The sequence below is a fragment of the Talpa occidentalis genome, unplaced genomic scaffold (genome assembly GCF_014898055.3).
Source record: "Talpa occidentalis isolate TD23 unplaced genomic scaffold, MPIMG_talOcc4v2.1 talOcc4.9, whole genome shotgun sequence".
NCBI lineage: Eukaryota > Metazoa > Chordata > Mammalia > Eulipotyphla > Talpidae > Talpa > Talpa occidentalis.
Window position 1 is genome coordinate 76,388,709 of NW_023605305.1, and position 20,934 is coordinate 76,409,642.

General features: G+C 50.5%; 1 protein-coding gene across 2 annotated transcripts; it reads right to left on the minus strand.

The window, feature by feature from the left end:
* Window positions 1–1,551: 1,551 nt before the first annotated feature.
* On the minus strand, window positions 1,552–20,487 carry SEMA4A (semaphorin 4A). 2 transcript variants are annotated; one of them, XM_037500255.2, is made up of 15 exons: window positions 20,428–20,487; window positions 19,124–19,291; window positions 16,744–16,904; window positions 15,771–15,833; window positions 15,434–15,532; window positions 15,105–15,210; window positions 14,228–14,344; window positions 13,481–13,605; window positions 13,151–13,311; window positions 11,807–11,957; window positions 5,397–5,577; window positions 3,871–3,989; window positions 3,623–3,780; window positions 3,202–3,302; window positions 1,552–2,810 (listed from the first exon to the last, which is right to left on the minus strand). In XM_037500255.2, the coding sequence occupies exons 2-15, from the start codon at window positions 19,260–19,262 to the stop codon at window positions 2,218–2,220; spliced, it is 2,274 nt and encodes a 757-aa protein (XP_037356152.1). In that variant the 5' UTR covers window positions 19,263–19,291; window positions 20,428–20,487; the 3' UTR covers window positions 1,552–2,217. The 2 variants fall into 2 exon arrangements, with proteins under 2 accessions (XP_037356152.1, XP_037356151.1); XM_037500254.2 differs by lacking the exon at window positions 20,428–20,487 and adding an exon at window positions 20,003–20,211.
* Between the last annotated feature and the right edge of the window lie 447 nt (window positions 20,488–20,934).

A 20,934-nucleotide genomic window follows, 5' to 3' on the forward strand; every position in this document is an offset into this window, starting at 1 on the left:
GGAATCGTTTGAACAGAGGTGGAGAAGCCAGACCACAGGGGATTAAAGAAGGTAAGGAAGGGCATCTCTGGTGGCGCAAGGGGTTAAGATGCAGCACTTTGAAGCTATCAGCAGCCATTGCAGCAACCAAGTTCAATCCCTGGCCAGGGAGCTACCCACATGGCACAGCAGACCTCTCCTGACTCACCCACTGCTCCCCTCAGCAGTGTATTTCAGTCAAATCACCTATTCTGTTCCCCACCGTCTCTGGTGAATCCTCTCATACACACCCCCCACACACCTTTGGCATACACCCCTGCATACCCACACAAGAGTATGCATAAATAAATAAATCTTAAAAAAAAAAAAAAAGAGGGCCTCCTTGGTAGCACAGGGGGTGGAGCACAACACTGTGAAGCTGTCCGCAGCCTCTGCAGCGCGGGTTTGTTTCCTGGCCTGCCAGGTAGATTCCCAAATGGTGCGGCAGACCTCTCAGCAGTGCTTTTAGTCTGTCTGCCTGTCCTGCTCCCCACTCTGTCTCTGGTGAACCCTCACACCCTCCCGTGCCTCTGGCCTGTACCCCAGCTAGTGTATAAATTTAAAAAAAAAAGAGTAAGGGAGACATGGGTGGGGGAGGCAGCCAGACAATCTTGGTGTTTGATGGTAACAGGAAGCCAGTGGGGGTAGATGAGACAGGTTGAAAGGGCTGCTGCTTTTTTTTTTTTTTTTTTAAGATTTATTTATTTATTTATATAAGCACTGGGAACAGTGAGAAGCGCAGGAGGGTGAGAGAATTCACCAGAGCCGGAGCAGGGAACAGAACAAGCAGACTGACGAAACACACTGCTGAGGGAAGCAGCTGGCGCGGCAGGAGAGGTCTGCGTGCCATGTGGGACCCTCGCCGGCGGCCGGGGATTGAACCGGTGCTGCAGAGGCTGTGGGCAGCTTTGCAGCCAGCGCTCAACCGCTGCTCCACCAGGGGAGGCCCAAGATTTATTTATTTTTATACAAGAACCGGGGTACAGGCCGGAGATGCAGGGGGTGAGAGGATCCACCAGAGACAGAGCGGGGAACAGAACAGGCAGACAGACGTAATACACTGGTGAGGGGAGCAGCGGGCGAGACAGGAGAGGTCTGCTTCGCCATGTGGGATTCTCGTCGGCCGGCCGGGATCAAACCCATGCTGCAGAGGCTGCGGACAGCTTCACAGTGAGGCGCTCAACTGCCTGCGCCACGGGGAGGCCCCCCCTTTTTTTTTATAGGGACCTAGCACACCTGAGAACACCTAGCACACCTCTATTGGGGACAGGGCACAGACCAGCAGACAGGAGGTGAAGTTGGACAAGAGAGATGTGTGGCCCAACAGCTCCTAACAGTGTTGGGGCTGAAGAAAGGACTATGGCGCTGGAGCTCAGGGTGCAACTGTAGGGCAGAAGCCAGAGAATTATCTCACAAACTAGCCCTTCCCCAAGCTGATGTCCTCAGAATGCCTCCTCCCCTTACACCTACCAACCCTCTGCTAGGGTACTCTGCTCCCCCAAAATAGAAACAAGTCATCAACTTTGTCTTTTTAATAAAAAATAAACTGTGTGACAAGCAGCTTTTTGAATCCCAAAACAAAGGAAAAGGGAGTGGAGAGAGGGCATGACGTCAGTCAGGGTGAAGAAGTGAACAAGGCTCAGACCACGCCTGCCATCCAGCTAGGCCAGAAGGGAGCCAGCCTGCCCCAACTGAAACAAGAAGGAAAGTCAGGGACATCTGCCCTGGAGTCAGGGCCACTGCTGATAACCAGAGCAGGAGGGGCAGCTCCCTGAAGAGCCCTTGAGATCCCTGGGAGAGGGGAATGTTGGTCTCCAAGGCAGCAGTTGCTTTCGGGATGGAGTCTCCAGAAGCGGCAGGTATATGTTTTTTTGGATGTCTGGTATTTCTTATCACAGCGTTCTGGAACAGTCGGGTCTCCTGGAGTAGATGTTTCTGGAGGGTCTTGGAATGACCAGAACCCAAGGATCCTCTGCAGGTCCTTCTATCATGGCCTAGATCCAGGGCCGGGAAACCCTGTTAGAGTCCGTGTGCTTGGTAGGAGAGAATCCAGTGGGAGAGTCACTGAGTCCAGTGGGAGACCCCACTGAGTGAAGTCTTGGTGGCACAGAGGCAGGAGAGCTCTTCTTGTGGGAAGGTGTTTTTTTTTTGTGCTGCTCCCACCTGCACTACCTCACAGCCTCAGCCTGTGTCCAGAGTTTAAGCCACCTCGGTGCCCAGACGGTTGTTGTCGGCATCCACAGCATTGGCAGAGGTCCTGTGCTCCTTGCAGGGGTGGAGGTGCTTCTCCTTGCTCAGTGGGGCCTTGTCCCCAGGGGGCAGTGTGTCACAGCCCTGGACCTTGCCCCGGGCTCGAAGGGCTCCCAAGGGGGAGGCGAGGAGGAGAATGAGAACCCCTGAAAGCACTAAGGCAAGGAGCACAGTAACGGTAAGGAAGTGGGGCCAGTAAGACCGCTGGGCAGCCAGGGCGGCCCCACCACCCACTCTGGTCAGAGGGGCCTCCACACGCTCCCGTGGAATGCCCGCCAGTTCAGGATCCAGGGCCAGGGGCTGGTCCTCGCTGTCCACCCAGTAGGAGACCACGGGGTATGAGAAGCCATTCTCTGTGGCCCAGCACTGATAGAGGCCCCCCACCCCATCCCGGAGGAGGAGCAAGAGGGAGCCATTGTAGACAGTGGAAGAGGCTCCCGGGACGGCGGCTGTGCCGTGACTCCAGCGGTAAGAGGCCAGGGCTGAGGGGTGGGGGCAGGGGAGCTCCAGGATGGAGTTGGGGGCAGCCAGGACTTCTTTAACTGTAGGTGAAGGAAAAAGACAAAAAGATGGAGGGCATGAGGGGGGTGCAGAGGAAGGCAGGAGAGAGTCTACCTTACATTTGGACCCAACTTTCCTTCCAACTCCCAAACAGAACTCTGACCGCTTCCTCATCTCAGGTCTGGACCCCTGACTGACCTCCAGCCCCCCTGACTCGAACACCAAAAGCAACTTTAACTCTTTAAGTCTTAGTTCCAGCTTAGAATTCCTTTCCCACCCCCATATAGCCAGGATCCAAATCCATCCCAACTCAGCGTGTTCAGGTCTCAAGTCAGACAGGTGTGAGGGGATAAACTGAGGCAGAAATGCCCCCCCCCCGCCCCGGATAGAAGTCTTCTGGAGGCTTTGCATCTTCCCCAGTCTCACACTCACTGATTTGGGGGCGTCTCTGAGGTGGTTGGCTCCTGGCCATGGGGCCACTGGCACATGCCCAGTCTGGGTTCCCGCGCTCCATGTCCTGCCTCCAGGACTTTCTGAGAAGGCAAGGAAAGAAAAATCACCCATTGAAATAGACAAAAAATGGTAAGCGGAGGAAGAGAGGGAAGGGTGCTGAGGAAGGAAGTGGGCAGTGGAGGGCAAGGGAGAAGAGAGTGGAGAACACAGAAACCCAAGGTGGCCGTAGCTGCTTCAAAGCTGCCTGGCACAACTGCATCCCTGGAGAAGCCCACCACAGGAAGAGGAAATCTTGGGGACAACTGTCAGTAACCCCTGGACAGAGGAAGAACAGGGGCAGAAACTGGGTTAGAAGGTCCTCAAGGGCCAGCTTCAGCGATCATCCAGGACTGGCACTCACGGGATATGTGTAGGTAGGAGGCGGCAGATGCTGGACTTAGGGTCCCAGGCACAGTGGGGGTCCCGGGCAAGGATACAGTCCACACAGCTCTCGTAGACACTACAGTTAGCTCGGGGAACCTTCCAAATGCCTCCTGAGAAGCCTGCAAACACTGCACCCTGGAACAGACAGAGAAAGTGTCAGCACGCCTCCACCACACCCAGTAAGGGCCTGGCGTCCCATGCTGCCCCCCCGGAAGGCATTCCCACCTGGATGGGAGCCAGCTGCAGGTTGCGAACAGGTTCAGGGTCAGAAAACAGCTGGATCTCTTCCACCAGATGAGCACCGCTGTCCCCACTCACCACAGCCTTGTGGAGAGACCCAGTGGCTGTGAAGAGACAGAGTGGAAATTGTCTCACCTCAACCACAGACCCCACTTGTGGCCCTCTCTGTCTCTAGTGGCCTCCCCAGCTCTAGAAACTTCTTTCTGAAGTATAATGTGCACAGGACACAGAATAGCCAGACCGTTCCCTCTCTGTACTGAGATAAGCTCCCCTGTAAATGGCTCAGAATCTTTATCCCTGACCTTCTGCAACTGCCTGGAAAAACTGTGTCCACAGTGAGTCCAGAAATCCACTTTCTCTATGGACACAAGGCAGTGGACAGAGAGCACTTCTGCAGGAAATCACATCACCAGCCTCCCTCACCTCCATCAAGTGTCTACTCAAAACGCACTTCAGTGAGTGTCCCCACCACCCTTTTAAAAATAGCAACCTCCCCAACTGACATTCCTGACCACTCTCCAGCTGCTCTACTTCATTTCCTGATCTCAGGGTACTACGTCACTGACTCCGTCGGTATGTTTATTGTCTGCTCCATGCACTCCACAAGGACTGACATTTCTGTCTGTTCTGGTCTTTACTGTATTTCCAAATACATGGATGGCTGCTACAGTAATGTGCTGAAAGTGAAGGAAGCTGGTGGATCCTTCCGCTACAGCTCAAGTTCATCCATCTTAGCTAGACCCTCTCCCCTTCTTTCCACAATGACTAATGGCATCCAACCCCTCAAACCTCCCTCCTTCCTACCTCTCAGTCTTAGCTCATGACTTTGAGCACCCCCTGCTTCATGAGAACGCAAGAAAGCCTTCACATAGGCACTCCCTCTGCTTCCTGCCCCCTCGAGTAGTCTGTATACTCCCACCTTACCCCTTCCTTACCCTCCCTCCCACCTCAGCAGAGGTGCCCCCTCTTCTACTCAAGGCCCATCCCTCACCTGTGTCCTACACTCTGCTTTCCTGCTCCCTCTGCAACCTTCCCTGCCAGTGATCCCCTCACCTGCCCATCTCTTCATCATTCCCCTCTACTGGATCCTTACAGTCGGTCTCATCTTTAAAGAAAGAATGCAGCTTGGACCTCACACCCTCCTCCAGGAACCCCCACCTCCTCTCTCCCCCTTCACAGCCAAGCATCCTCAAGGAGTCATGGGTACACTCTCTGCTTCCAGCTTCTCTATACCTACTCACTTGTCACCCCCAACAAGGTTTCCCTCTACAGGATAAACAGCTCTTGCTAAGGCCACCAAAGACCTCCGTGCTGCTCTCTCCCACCAGACTGGGAGCTCAGAAGAGGAAGGGATTGGGATGCTTTGTACCCACACTGTATTTTCAGAACATAGCAGGGTGTAGAATAGGTACTCAGCAAACATTTGTTTAACAAAGGGGTGACTGAATGAACTCAACCTGAGTCACAGGCCCTGCTCCAGCCCCAAGGATGTCCTGGAGCCCTGTACTCACTGGTGCCCAGGTACATGACCACATGGCCATGCCCATCAGTGCTCTGGGCTGTCTCCACTGCAAGTCGTGTGTACTCCACACCAGACTTCACCAGCAGGGGTATCCCCACCACCTGCTCATCCATCAGGAAATGGTCCTTCATGAAGGTCAACGCTCTGTCAGAGGAGGGGCCCACGGAGCACTGAAGGGGAAAGGGAAAGCAGGTAGGTCAGGTCAGCTTTTTCTTTCCAGTGAGCTCACCCCTCGCCTCCTCTCTCCCTCCCAGCCCCTTCTGCTAAACCCTTTGCCTTCCTCCCTCATGGCAGTCCCCCATCTCAGGAGGGTAATTAAAGCTGCCTGGCTTTGGACTCCAGCCTCCATGTGCCTGAGGCTCCTGAACATTGAAGGGGGCATATGACCACTTCATCCTAGGATTGTTGAGGGGATGAAAAGCACTAATACATGAAAGTCATTAGATCAGTGCTTGGTCAAGTATTCAACACTTGTGAGCTGTTATCACCTTCCTCGCCATCACCACCTGCATCAAGGAGGCCTGGAAGCCAGCAGGAAGCAGGGTGAGGACACATGCTTTACTCCTATCTGTAGCCCCACGCATAACACAGGACCTGGCATACAGTTGGTGCCCAACAAATGCTTGCCAAGTCAGCGACTGAATGCAGGCTGTCACCAAAAGGAGTGGTGTAGCAGGGAGTGTTTCTCATCATGGTTTTGCATGAGCTTGTGGCACGACTCTGAGAGTCTCCTTTTTCCATTCTGGGCACCCATAAAATGAGGGGGTTGGACCGGCTGTTGTGTAAAGGCCCTGCCAATATGAGCATGCTGTGGCTCTGGAACACCTGTATCCTGATCTGCGGTCAGGATCCTTATCCTTCACACCCAAGAGCTGCCTTAGGCCAGCCCCCTCCTCCCCCCGGTCACCAGCAAGCTATGCCCTCAGACAACTTACTTTACCGCTATAAACCTCAATTTCCTCATCTGTAAAGTGAGGCAGTGACATCTACGTATCATTTTGATGCCAGAATGAGTATGCACTTACTCTCACTTTCCCCTAAAGAGATTTTTTTTTTAAAAAAAGATAAATCTACATGGAGAGGAAGCTAAAGCACCGCATTCTGGAGTTTGGAAAGCAAATGAACAAATAGTAAACCAGGAGAAAAAGGAATCTTCTTAAGCTAGCCCAGGGGGCCCAAAACACTCTCATTTATAAGGCAGATTTCCTAAAGTTCATGAACTAGTTGCCCCAGTCACTTTTGCAAGTGAGTTAAAAGAGGACCTGATAGAGATTATTTGAAAATTTAAGAAACAGATAGACCTTCTCCCAGCTCCATGGAGCTGGTTACTGACCCTCGAAACCATGACCAAAACTGGAGGTTTTACTCTACATGTTAGGGGGAAAGGATGTCCTGAGCTAATCCCACACAGGCTTTGTGGACTCCACCCCCACTCCAGACCAAAGCCATCAGGACATTGGGAAAGACAAATCCCATCACCACCAAAGGGAAGGTGGCTGGGACCTGAGGGTGGAGTTAAGCAGCCAGGGTTGGTATAAAAAACCAAACACGTGGGCCTTGGGCTTTCTTGCTCTGTCGCTCGCCTCCTGGCTTCATGGCTCCTGGCTCGTGACCAGCTCTCAGAGTGCCATTTGGGATTCCAGATCGGCAGATCGGGTAGGACACATTTAAAACTTTGTCTCCCATTTTTCTCCCTGAGCTGTACATTTCCTCATTTCCCTTGTAAATAAACCTTTTATTAACCTTCTGCGTGTGCCTGCAGCAGAGTATTAATAAGTCCTTTTAAGCGCGTGGGTGAGGACCCACAGTCAGGCACCCCATTTTGTATCAGGGCTGCCCTATAACATATACAGAGGGTAAAGAGAGGGTCTCTGCATGGACGGCAGCAGGTATAGTTGAGGAAGGACCCTATCATGACAACAGGAGGGCCAGGTGCAGGTAAACACAGAAGCTTCAAGATATTCTCCGTACACACAATCTTCATCCCTATGCTTCTAGACATTAGGAGCCAAACCACCTCTCTCCAAGCAGAAGACTAGAAGAGTCAACTCTGGGAAAGTTGATGAACAATCCAAGAAAAAAAAAAAAAAACAAAGACAGTGACATCAAAGGTCCCCAACAAAACAGCACCATCAGACACTCCTCAGTGAAGTTACTATGGAGCCCAACTTGCCAAGTCATACCCACAGGTAGTTTCCAAATAACTTCATGGTTCCCTATTCTTAAATATGACTAGATAGCCAAGGATCAGCAGATATGTGCATATAAAACCATGAACGTGAAGAGACCAACACAAACAACAAAAACCTAAAAGGAAACAGAATTGATTCAAAGAAAGGGTAGCTTCACAGCAAACTATCATTACTATCTTAGAAGAGATAAGTGCTATTACTGTAATTGTGAAACAGAAAGGGAAGTGAGATATTGCATGTCCTGAAGGAAAAGCACACTAACTACCTCCATGAAGTAGACTTATGCCCAAAATCAAATTTCAATCTGATTAAGTCCAGCCAATTTACAGAATATACAGAGGTAAACCAAACTGAGAAAAACTTTATATGACAAATAAATTGCAAAAGAAAAAAGAAGCTGGAAAGGGAACACATAAATTAGAAGAGACTTAAATGAACAACCAGTCCAAATGGATAGATCTTATCTGGGTCTTGATTCAAATAAACATTGCTTTTTTAATTAAACAATTAGAATGAAACACCAAATGTAGATTAGACTACATGCAGATTATTTAGTTTTTAGGTGTGATGATGGTACTATGGCTATGAATTTGTTTTATAACCATGTCTTTTGGAGAAAATACTAAAATATTTATGGATGATATAGTGAGTTGAATTATTCTCCCCCTGCCCCTGAAATGATATGTGCATCTAAAACCTGGGAATGTGACTTTATTTTCAAAAAGAGTCTCTTTAGATATCATTAATGATCTGAAATGAGATCATTCTGGATTGCAGAGGGCTCGAAATCCAATGACAACTGTCCTATCTATAAAAAGGACACTTCTTATAGAAGTGGAGGAAACACACAGAGAAAGCAAAGCGATGGCAGAGACAAAGATTGGAATGGTGTGTTTCTAAGCCAAGGAATGCCAAGGATGACCAACAGCCCAGCAGAAGGTAGGAGAGGGTCATGGAATGGATTCTGCCTCAGTCTCCAGAAGGAACCAGCTCTGCTGGTGCTGATGCTTTGATTCAAAGTCCTGGTCTCCAGAACTATGAGGGAACATATTTCTGTTATTTTAAAACCACCAAGTTTGTGGTAATGTATGTGACAACCAAAGGAAACTAATATAGATGAAATGATATGTTATTCAGAATTTGCTTCAAAATAATAAGGGCAGAGTGGGTGGGGTACAAATAAAACAAGTTGTCTTGTTTGTTTGTTTGTACAAGCACTGGGTACAGTCAGAAGCTCAGGAGGGTGAGAGAATTCACCAGAGCCAGAGGGTAGAGCAGAGGAGGCAGACTTACAAAGTACACTGCTGAGGGGAGCAGCGGGCGGAAGGAGAGGTCTGCGCGCCATGTGGGACGCTTGCCCGGCGGCCGGGGATTGAACCGGCGCTGCAGAGCTTTGCAGCCCAGCGTTCAACCGCTGCACCACAGGAGAGGCCTTAAAACAAGTTTGATTGGCTCTAACTTGAAGCTAACTGGTGGCTATATGGAGTTCCATTATATATTTATTTATGTTTAAAATTCTCTATAATTGAATATTTAAAAAAATATGTTCAAAAATTAAAAAAAATCCAGGAAATTAAATATTTTGGCAGAAATGTAAAATCTGAAAGAAGGACCAGAAAGAAGATAAAGTTGAGACACTTTGAGAAAATAAAACAAAACCAGACATCTGGAAAACAGGAAAAGACTTAAAAGTTAGAGGATCAGAACAGGGTATCCAGGGGCCTCCCTGGTGGCACAAGGGGTTAAGTCTCAGCACTACGAAGCTATTGGCAGCCACTGCAGCATGAGTTTGATCCCCAGCCAGGGAGCAACCCACATGGTGCAGCAGGCTGCTCCTGTCTTGCCTACTGCTCCCCGCAGCAGTGTATTTCATTCAATCTGCCTGTTCTGCTCCCTACTCTGCCTCTGGTGAATCCTCTCACCCCTCCAACGCTTTTGGCCTACACCCCAGTTCTTGTATGCATCAATAAATAAAAATAAATACTAAAAAAAGAACAGGGTATCGGGCCTCCCCGGTGGCGCAGCGGTTGAGCACTGGGTAGCGAAGCTGCCCGCAGCCTCTGCATGCCAGTTCGATCCCCGGCCGCCGGGCGAGGGTCCCACATGGCACGCAGACCTCTCTGCCACCCGCTGCTCCCCTCAGCAGTGTATTTCGTCAGTCTGTCTGTTCTGCTCCCTGTTCTGGCTGTGGTGAATTCTCTCACTCTCCCACGCTTCTGACTGTACCCAGTGCTTGTATAAATAAATAAATAAATAAATAAATAAAACTTTAAAAAAAAAAAAAAAAGAACAGGGTATCCAGAAAGAAGTGAGAAAATACTAACATTAGGATATCAACTACATAAGGAAGGAACTTTTGTCTGTTTTGTTCACTGCTGTATCTCCAGTACATAGAAGAGTAGCACTTGACTTCAAAAAATATTTGTTGAGGCAAAGAGGGGTCTCGCTGGTGGCGCACCCACTCTGTCTCTGGTGAATCCTCTCACCCCCACACCTCTGGCCTGTACCCCAGTTCTTGTATGCATAAATAAATAAATCTTTAAAAAAAAAAAAAACAGAGGAGGAAGTAGCTTGGGAAAACTTAGAACTGAAAGAATTAAATTTGCATGGTGAAGGGACAAATTGTGTGCCCAGTACAAATAAGTGAGTAAGAGCCCAAATAAACCACAGCATCATGAAATTTAACCACCAGAGATAAAGAAATGGTACAACAAGATGAGAAAATCAGGGATCAGAATAGCTTTGGAGTTCTCAGCAACGGCACTGGAAGATTATTCCAAATCTTCATGGAAGATTATTCTAGTCTATCTTCATGGAAGGTATACCTATACCAAACTATCAAACGTGAAAGTAAGAGTACTTTTTCAGACATTCAAAGTCACAAAGAAAATGTAGCCATGTATCCCTTTCCATCTGCCAATAAAATGAGGTAAAAGACAGTAAGAGGAAGCCAGGGGATGCAGGAAACAAGCTCGTCACAAGAAAGAGGCAGAGGGAATGCCCAGAATGACAAGGAAGGGAGATTCCAGAATGACAACTGTGCTCCAGACCATGGCCCAAGGGAAGGTTCTCTAGGAAGATGAAACTTAGAAAAACTAAGGGGTCTGTCTTGAGAAGAGACTCATATAATTGAGGATGAGTTTGGGGCTGAATTAAAGATAAGCACTTAGAGGAACCTCCCTGGTGGCGCAAGGGGTTAAGCACTGCACTATGAAGCAATCCATAGCCTGTGCAGCACAAATTCGATCCCCAGCCAGCCAGGGAGCTAACCCACATGGCGAAGCAGACCTCTCCTGTCTCGTCCACTGCTCCCCTCAGCAGTGTATTTCAGTAGACCTGCCTGTTTCCCCACTCTCTCTGGTGAATCTTCTCACCCCCACCCCCTGCACCTCTGGCCTGTACCTCACCTCTTGTATGCATAAATTAATAAATCTTTAAAAAAATAAATTTTTAAAAAAGATAAACACTTAAAAAACAACACAAACGAACAAACAAAAAAACATGGTAATTACTACTCCCAGGGAAAAAAATATGCAAAAAGGAAAATTAATCATGGTTTACTACCTTGCTCGGTTGTTTATAATAACAGTGAATATGTAAATATTGATCTAACCAAAATGACAATGAAATGATGCTGGGAGATTAGGGGTGGGTGCAGTGGTGTGTTGGGAGGTGGCTGTGAGGTGGGTTTTGGGGTTCAGGGGCAAAACCGTAGTACTGGCCAATTTCCAGACGGTATACTCTCATCAGGGTTGATTTCAAGTTCCCAGTGTAATGTCACTGAACACAAATTTGAAAGAGATATGCCAACAGTTCTTGCTAGTTGCTGCAACCCAAGCTCCAGCATGTCTCTGGGTGGAGGTGGGAGTCAGGAACACAATGAAATCCTCACTCTTCAGAATGAGAATTGATAAGATACTGTCTGAAAATAAAACATTAAGAAGTAGCAACACCCAGGTATTTGAAGTGCAATTAGCTGGGGCATTGGGGGTTTGATTTGTGTGTAGGATGGCGGTTGGACACCTGTGGAATATGGATAGCTGGAGCGGGTGTATATCTGACCAGACAACACTAGTGTGTTGGAGGGGGTGGGAAGAGCACTAACATTTACTGGGCATTTTTCATATCATGATAGGTTCTTTACATGTATATTATGTGTGTGTCTGTGTCTGCGTAGGCTTTGCTCAGTGCGAGGGGTGGTACTCACGCTGCCTGGCCGGGGATCGATATCGGAAAACCCAAAAGTAGTCCAACGTGAAGTCTCTTTGTTCAGTTCCTTGTATTTTCCCTCAAAGACACGCTTGATGTCCTCAAGAGAGAAGGCACAGACAGCTGAGCTCCTGGTCCCGCCGCTCTCCCTGGAGATAGCCAAGAAGGGGACATTGTGATCTCAGCTATACCAGAAAGTTCCCTCTCCAGCCTCTGTGAAAAACCCTAGGGGGAAAGGAGTGTGGGGTTTCAACCAGCTGCCTCTCCTTTTCCCAGCACCCCAGGGCTAAGGACTAAGATAGGCCCTAACTCTGGCCCAACTTAGGATCTGAAATTTAATTATCTTTAATGGGAATAAATTGGGGCTCAGACTCTGGGGTGGCTGGCTCTGGTACTTCTCAGGCTGGGCTACACCAAAGGGAGAGGCAGTATAACCAGCTCCTGGTAAGACCAGGAAACCCTCTTCCTTTGGGTGCCTGGGCACCAGTCCTCAGAGAACCAATCAAGGTCGACAAAATGATTTTTATTCCTTCAGTCATGGTCTGAGGAAACAAAAGGTCTACCTGGCACCTGACACTTGTGAGCCGGTACCTAGACATTGTGGGGCCAGACTTACACCATGGAACTTTAGGCAAATAGTTAACCTTTCCCAGTTTCCAAGTAATGACTTTATTTTTATGTGATGATGTTGGTAGCTCTTTGCTCTATTAATCAGGAAGTGCAGAGCTAAATTTGAGACCAGCATCCAATGATAAACCACTTGTTAGGTGCTGACCCTCCCTTAGTTTTTCTTATTCTCCTTTTATTCCCATTTCCCTGGCAGTTTTATTTTACTTTAATTTTTGTTTTTTTAAAGATTTATTTTTATTTATTAATGCATACAAGAACTGCGGTGTAGGCCAGAGATGGCGGGGGAGAGGGTTCACCAGAGACAGAGTCGGGAGCAGAACAGGCAGATCTACTGAAATACACTGCTGAGGGGAGCAGTGAGGGAGACACAAGAGGTCTACTCCACCATGTGGGTCACCTCCCTGGCCCGGAATGGAACTCATGCCGCAGTGGCTGGCCATAGCTTGACAGCACTGTGAATTAAACCCCTGTGCCACCAGGGAGGTCCTACTTCAATTTTTGTCTTCTGTAAGATGCCTCCTTTTTGTAACTAGGCAAGATACAAACTACAAGGACCTCTCTGAGTTTTATTTTTCCCCTCTACATGAAGGACGTAGGTCAAATTCCTGGGAGATATGTGCTCGGCTCAGGTCAGTTCCTAGTCCCTTGGAGACTCGGAAACACAGGTGCTGACCCGCATCTGGTGTCCAGTCCCCACGTTCCTACGGCTCACCACTGAGAGGTGAAGACTGCGTAGACCTGGGAATCGGAGGGCAGTAAGACGGCATGGCGGATGATGTTGAAGGGCAGTTGTCCAGACTGGGCGCAGAGCAGCTGGGCCTTCAAGAAAGTAGTCCACTTCTTCTGCAGCACCTTCTCGCCACCCACGTCATTCTGGGGAGAGCGGCCAGACTGAGTCAGGGGGCGCCCTCTGGCCTCGCAATCCCCGCCCCTTGCCTCTTCTATCCCAGCTCCGATTGGGCCTTAGATTCTAAGCCCCACCTCTACCACCTCCCCCAGGGGCTCCACGCGGCAAGTGCCGGCGCCCACCCGAGCCACACACCTTGCAGACTCTGGCCACCCGAGAGGTGTGGAGCTTCTCAAAGAATTCAAATTCGCTGGCAGTCTCCTCGAAAAAGAAGTAGACGACCTCGGTGGAAGGGATGGCTGCCACAAAAGAGGCATCCGCTGCAGGAGTGAGGAAGAGAGGCTTAGGGATTGGGCACCTGATAACCCTGATTTCCCTGAAACCCTTGGGTTGGCTCTGGGGGCCCAAAGATTGGTTGCTTTGAGTGCCACAGCTGTCCCAGGAGTAGCCACTGGGGGAGGGGCACTTCGTGGTGGTGCTGTTGCTTCTTTTTCCCCAAGATTTATTTATTTATGCATACAAGAACTGGGGTGTAGGTCAGAGGTGGGGCGAGTGGGCCAGTGAGAGGATTCACCAGAGACGGAGTGGGGAACAGGCAGATTGACTGAAGTACACTACTGAGGGGAGCCGCAGGCACGGCAGAAGAGGTCTGCTGTGCCATGTGGGTAGCTCCCTGGCTGGGGATCAAACTCAAGCTGCAGTGGCTGGCAACAGATCTGAGACTTTAAACCCTGCACCACCAGGGAGGCCATTGGTGCTTCTTTATATGAGATGAAAGCTCAGGAGGTGGGATGCTTTGCTCCTGGCTGTACCCCCTGTACCCTGCATGTAGTGCACCCTCAACATATGAGAGCTGAGTGAATTAACAGCACTTCAAATGCCAGGTCTCCAGGACTGCATGAAGGGAGGCCAAATTGTGCTGGGAGGGGTTCAGGTGCTTACACTGTAGCCAACGGAGGAAATTGTCGGTCTTGAGCACAGGCTGGGATCCCAGGGTTCGCATCAGGATAGGTTCACTGCCCAGGAAGTTGCTCATGGTGCCAGAATAGAGCATCCCATCTGGGTCAGAGGAGAGGGAGGGAGACCTAATCAGTTGGAGGGTGCCCAGGCCCTCTGACTGGGCCAGCGTGCACATCAGTCTCTGGCTTCTCTTTTTGTTCTACATCTTTCTGTGGAGTGCCAAAGTCCAATTCACAGCCCCATGCTGATCACCCTGTTTAGGTCGTCCCACGATAAACAGCCATTTCGGCACTCTGCAGGCTTTCTCTGGCTACTCCCTCACACACAGGGGGGAACCACTTGCCACCAGAATCACTCGTTCCCAAAGGCGCCTGTGTTTTCTGCTTCCACACCTTAGGCCCTACCCATTTCTTCCTGAATAGCTTTCCTACCATCTTTCAAGGTTACCCTCAAAAGGCCCCCTCTTCCAGGAAGCCAGGGTGAGAAGTCTGTAAAGGTTTGTGTCCAGGAGGGCACAGGGTCAGATTTCTTCTTTGTAACCCCCACAGTTCCCTGCATGATTCCTTGCTCCCCGGAGAAGTAGGGAGCACATCTGTTGAACAAACAACCAGATCTCAGGCCTCTTCTCTGCCAGAGACCCTTCCTGAACCCTCCTGCCTCTGTATCTCTCCACCTCCTTTGTAGCAACTTCAGCAGGAGTTGATGGTTGGAGTGCCTGGTAGTCCCTCTAATCTTGTGCTCTGAGGCTCCTGGCTTCCCCTCCCTCTGTCCCTGCCTTTCAGGAAACTGTCAGACCCCATGTTTCACAGAGTGACCTGGGAAAGCAGATATGGGATGCACCAAGGAACCTGATACTCACCTGTCAAGACAGCTGTGTGCTTGTGGGCAGGGTCGAAGGGGCTTTGACCTTTGCCATCCATGACCTTGTCCTCCAGGATGGGCAGCAGGTTGGAATCTTGGAGTTCCTAGAGGGGGGAAAAAGCTGGGGGGCCAGAACGCCAGCATCTCATGTCTGGGCCATGAGGGGTGTGAGGGAGGAAGGGAAAGGGACATAGAGGAAATCAGTCTGGGGCCAGGACGCTCATGGAGATCCTGCATCTGGACATTTCCCAGAGCTATGGAGGGTGGACTGGGAATCGATGTGAGGAGAGATGTTGGGGCCTGCGAGCTGGGTGTCAGGTAACTCACAATGAAGGTACAAAGAGGACTGAAGGCAAAGGTGCCGCAGGCGTAGAGATGCGTGGCGTTGAAGGAGACCAGGACACGAATAAAGTTGAAGCACTGTGTCTGAGGGAGACAAAAAACTCAGGCCTTCAGGACACTTGCTCCAAACTCCAGGCCCCAGAGGCTGCCCATCATTTCCTAGAGGGAAGAAGGACTGGGCTCTGCTAAGGCAGCCCCCATATATTTTTACAGAACTTGACAGGTAGCAGTCACGCAAACAATTGTCCTCCGCTGCCTGCCCAACCTGAGGTCATCCAGGGATGGTCTGGGGGCACCAGAGTTTACCATCTCCCCCACTTACCTCATTGCTCTTCTTCTTAAAGGCACATTCAGTCTTTTTTTTGTCACTGGCTGGCCAGGGTATCTGAAGTGGAGAGTTGGGGTGGGGGACAGGAAAGGAAATCAGGTCTCCAGGTCTAGCTTTGAATAGCCACCCCCTCTTGGCTCTGGTGTGAATCCCTAGCAGGCATGGTGGCGAGTAGCATACTGGTGGGCTTTAATAACATGGATTTATGACCATTTACTGTGATGATGCTGACCTGCCTTAGGATACAATTCCCTGGAAGAACTCGGGTCTATGGAATCAGACAGATCTGAGTCTGAATTTGGGCTCAGCCACTTACTGACTCAGTGACCTTGGTCAATTGCCCAGGCTCCTGGAGGACACGGATAGGTAGCATTTATAAAGCACCTAATGCAATCATGGCCTGCAGAGCAGGAGCCATCAAACCACACGTTTCCTGGGGAAATTGTTTAAAATGTCAACTCCTGGGACACACCTCAGAGAATCTGCCTTGTTAACTGGCGTGCCATCTCAGCAGGAGGTCCGGAAGCCATGGGTGGAGAAACACAGACCGTGGTGATGGTAAGTCATTGTTCCCTACTTCCCTCTCCCTTTCTCCCTCACATTGTTCCCATTAGTAGGGTGACTAGAATTTAGCACAGAAGCTTCAGTGATTTCTGCCTGTGGGTGGATATCATATTATTGACATAATTTGAGTCAATGTTTCTCTCATATGTCAGTGATTCCCACATCAACCGTTTTAGCAATTAATATTATTCAACCAGTATTCATGATCTACCAATGAAAAGCAAAGCCACTATCACATTTCTTGCCTGCTGGAGGACTGTATATATAACAAGTATTGCTGATTATTGCTGGTTATGTAAATAACAGAAGTCGCACTGTTCTTCATGCACAGGCAGCCCGGACACAGGCAGCTGCTGGCCCCCTCATCACTCTCACCCATGCCCTTTATCCCTGGCCTCCTCACCATGTTCTTCAGCCTTGGCACCCCTGGATCCTGGATATCCAAGGCCAGAATGGCTTCTCGAGCCCCCACGTAGAGAGTGCCTCCATCACCACTCAAGAGCAGAGTGTCAAAATCCCGGAGACCCTTCTGGTGGAAGAAGCTAAGAGCCCTGCGTCCATCCCCTGTTGGGAGGTGGTAAGAAGGGGTGAGTGATGAGGGCTGGTGGGTAGACAGCTGATTTCTGAGATAAGACAGGGGAGGGGAAGGGTTGGCAGAGCACTCTCCAGGCCTTGGCAGCTGGACCTGCTCTTCATCAGCAGCTCCCCACTCTGCCCCTCCCTCTGGCAGCCATAGGAACTCTGTGTGTTGAGCCCACAGTAGAGGCGAGGCAGGCAGAGACAGGGTAATGACAGCCAGCGACTGGGGGAGGATGGCCTGCACCCAAGGGACAAAGAGACAGGAAATAAAGTGTCCAATGGGGGAGTTCCAATGGGACTTTGGGGGCTCCAATGGGGGAGGACACCTTGGACCTCACTGACCAAGGACAGACAGAACAGGAAGGTGTCAGCAGCCACAGATAAGAAAGCTAGACATAGACAGGACTGTGGGTCAGAAGAGCTGAAGATTGTAGGTTTCACACATCCACCCTACTTCCTCCCCCTCCCTCTACTGCCGGAAATTTCCACTACTAGAATCACTGCGATAGGTTGAACAGAAAGGCAACACTTCTTTTCAGAAGTCCCTGTGGGCATACCTGGAAATCAGCTGGGCAGGGGAGGTGAGCTGGTTGTGGGGGGTTCACTTAGGTCCTCTCTACCCCTCGTGTGTGTGTGTGTGTGTGTGTGTGTGTGTGTGTGTGTGTGTCTCACTGGCACAAGAGGAAAGAGCTCCTTGAACCTTCTCTCCTGAGCACAGTGGCACTTTTGCATTAGTTAAGGGACTGACTAGCAAACTGGACCCTTTGGAGGCTCAGAGAATCTTAGGACCAAGAAGAAAGGATGGGGCCTCCCTGGTGGGGCAAGGGGTTAAGACGCAACCTATGAAGCTATCCACAGCTTCTGCAGCACGAGTTTGATCCCTGACCAGGTAGCTACCCACATGGCACAGCAGACCTCTCCTGGCTCACCCACTGCTTCCCTCAGCAGTGTGCTTTGGTCAATCTGCCCGTTCTGCTCCCCACTCTATCTGTTGAATTATCTCACCCCTCACACTCTGGCCTGTACCCCAGCTCTTGTATGCATAAATAAATAAATCTTTTTAAAAAAAGAAGAAGAAGAAGAAGAAAAAGAAGAAAAGATGGTGAATGGTGTGTGGGTGGAAGGTCAGGCTCCCCCAGAATGGTATCAACCTCTCAATTACCATACTGATCACCCTCTAGCATGATGGACTGCGCCTCTAACTTCCCTGGGTACTGTGAGCACCCTGAGGGCAGAAGCCGAGTCTTTTCTATATCAGTATTACAAGCACCAGACACCAAGGTGGCCTCTCCATCAACTGGCAACATGCATTTCTTTTATCATATTGCCCCAGAAAGATGCTAAAGACACAGCCATGCCCAGGAGACCTTATAACTCCAATAGAGTTCTTGTCCTCCCTGAATCCTCTCCCTGGAGGTGAGAGCACTAACAGCCTCCACAACCTCAGTAAGAAACCAGCCAGTTGCGACTCCCTGGTGGCGCAAGGGGTTAAGTCCCTACACTATGAAACTATATGCAGTCACTGCAGCAAGAGTTAGATCCCCAGCCAGGGAAGTGACCCACGTGGGGCAGCAGACCTCTCCTGTCTCACCCGCTGCTCCCCTCCGCAGTGTATTTCAGTCAGTCTGCCTGTTCTGCTCCCCGCTCTGTCTCTGGTGGACCCTCTCACCCCGTGCACCCCAGTTCTTGTATGCATAAATAAATAAATCTTAAAAAAAAAAAAAGAAACCAGCCAGACTGTGCCTACAGGGTTCCAGAGCCTGTACCCCTATGGGGCCACCCTAAGTCCTCATGTTCCTAGTGTGCACAGCACAGGACACAGTTGGCCTAGGGTGACCTGCGTCATTGGCATGGGCGGGGTGTGTCCTGGGTCGCCAGGTGCACAGGTGACATTCTGGCATGGGCCTCGGTCTTCAGGATGTGAAAGCAGTTAGGGATTTGGGGATTGAGGTGCCCAGTTTAACGACAGTGACATTTAAAGAGGGAAAGAAAAATCACCGACTTTGGAGAACCAGAAGGAGCAGTGCCCTGACCCTCTTCCCTCTCCTCAATCTTCACCCCGAGTGGGTTTCATCATCCTCCTAAATCAGTGTGAATTTCTGTCTCTGGCTCTTTCGCTTTCTCCCCCTCCCCGGCACATGTCTCCGGCTCCTTCCTCCTCCCCCTCCAACCCACGCTCCACTGACTGGCCATCAGACACTTACCTGCATAGTATTTGACCCTGGGCATGGGTTCCTGTCCACCACCCCCGGCATTCGTAGGCGGCAGCAGCAACAGAAGCAGCTGGAAGAGGAAAAGCCCCAGGAGGCTCCAAGGGTCCAGGCCCAGGGTGGGGAGGGCCATGCTCAGCCAGAGGCTGTCACCAGAAGGCTCTGGGGAAACAGGCAGCAGGGCACTCTGGGTGAGCAGTCCTCACCACATCCCCCCTCAGGACCAATCCCAGAGCCCCAGGCAGCAGAAGTGTGGGGTGGGGGAGGCGCGGGTTTTAGGGGAGGTGGCAGTTTCCTCTCCAGAGGGCCCAGAGTCTCACTTCCATCACCCTCACAGGCCTCAGCCTGTTGCCTCACTTGCCCGTCTGGGGAGCTGCCCAGCTCTTCCCCATCCTGCCTTTCTGAGCTTGTTACCAACAGCTCCACTCTACCTTTCCTCACCTTGAACTCAGGCAGTCCTTCCTACCCAGAGCCCAGAGCTTGAACCACTCTGGCCCGGGCCAGGGGACTTTCTGAGGAGCAGAACCCTGTACTCAAAATACAGATTCCACAGACCTGAAGCTCCTGTTGACACCGGTGCCACATGCTCGCCCCTGCTCTCTGATGACCCCACACACGTCTGGCTGGCCTGCTCTGACCCCTTCCCTCCCTAGCCCAGCCAGTTTCTGAGTCCTTCTGGCTCAGGCCTGCCTGTACCTCTTCTTGCAGAGAGGCCATGAGAGGACAGCCCTCCCAGGCCACGGCCCCGGGCAGGGAGAGGATGGCAGTCCCTTGGCCTCTAAGGCTGCCCCCTCAATCCCTGGTGTCTGTGGTCCTGCTCTGTCTCTGCATAATCATCCCCATACCTACCAACCCCCAATACCTGTCACATACCCTTGAGCCAGCTACCATGTGGAATCCAGGTATCCAAACTCCTGGGTGGAGGTGCCATCCAAGAGAAAGGAGAGGGTGCCCAGATCCCAAAAGACAGGGAGGACCGGGGACAGCAAGGCACGGGAGGTTGGAAGACTCACTCAGCCCGGCTGGGCTGGGAGTGCGGCCCTCCAGGTGCCCATAGTGCCAAAGCCAGCAGGGAAGCTCTGGGCCAGGGAAACCAGATTTTCCACCTCTCCAGTTGTGACAGATCCCTGGCTTGGGCGGAAGCTGGTGGATTGGGAGGGGAATAAAAAGAGACACACCTCTCTCACTTCCCCTCCCCTTGAGTCCTTCCATCCAGAAGACTTAAAAGGCCAGAAAGTTCCTAGGTTATTCCAGCCATTACCCTGCCCCTCTATCATGTCGCTTCTAGTGGAACTGACCTCGCAGTGACTGTCCTTTTGTTTGAGGTTTCCCAGAGGAGACGTGACACTTTATTTTACATTCCTCTTTTCACATAGTCTCAAAGTGGGGCCTCTTCACTCCTACCTTCTGGGAAGTCCCTGCTTGGTAATGATGGAGGCCAGAAGTAGAAGATTTGGGAAGGAGGTATCACAAGACCAGAAACTGGCTCACACAAGACAAGAAGCTGAAGGTGAGGGTAAAAATGATTAACATAGTCATTAAACAAGCTATAGAAAAGTAAAGGCGCAGACCTGAGGCGGGGCTATAAAGATTGAGGGCCATTGTGAAAAAATCACTGGTCCTTTCAAATCTACCTAGTCAAACCCAATATAGAAAAAAATCCTCAGGAGCCAATCCTGAAAATAATTAACTTAACAGCAGTTAACAATCCCACAAAGGGACGAGCCTCTCCCAAAGAGAAGCCTATCTGTGCAATTTCTGCTCTGACAAGATGCAGCAGTTCTCCTGCCCGCCTGCAACTCTGC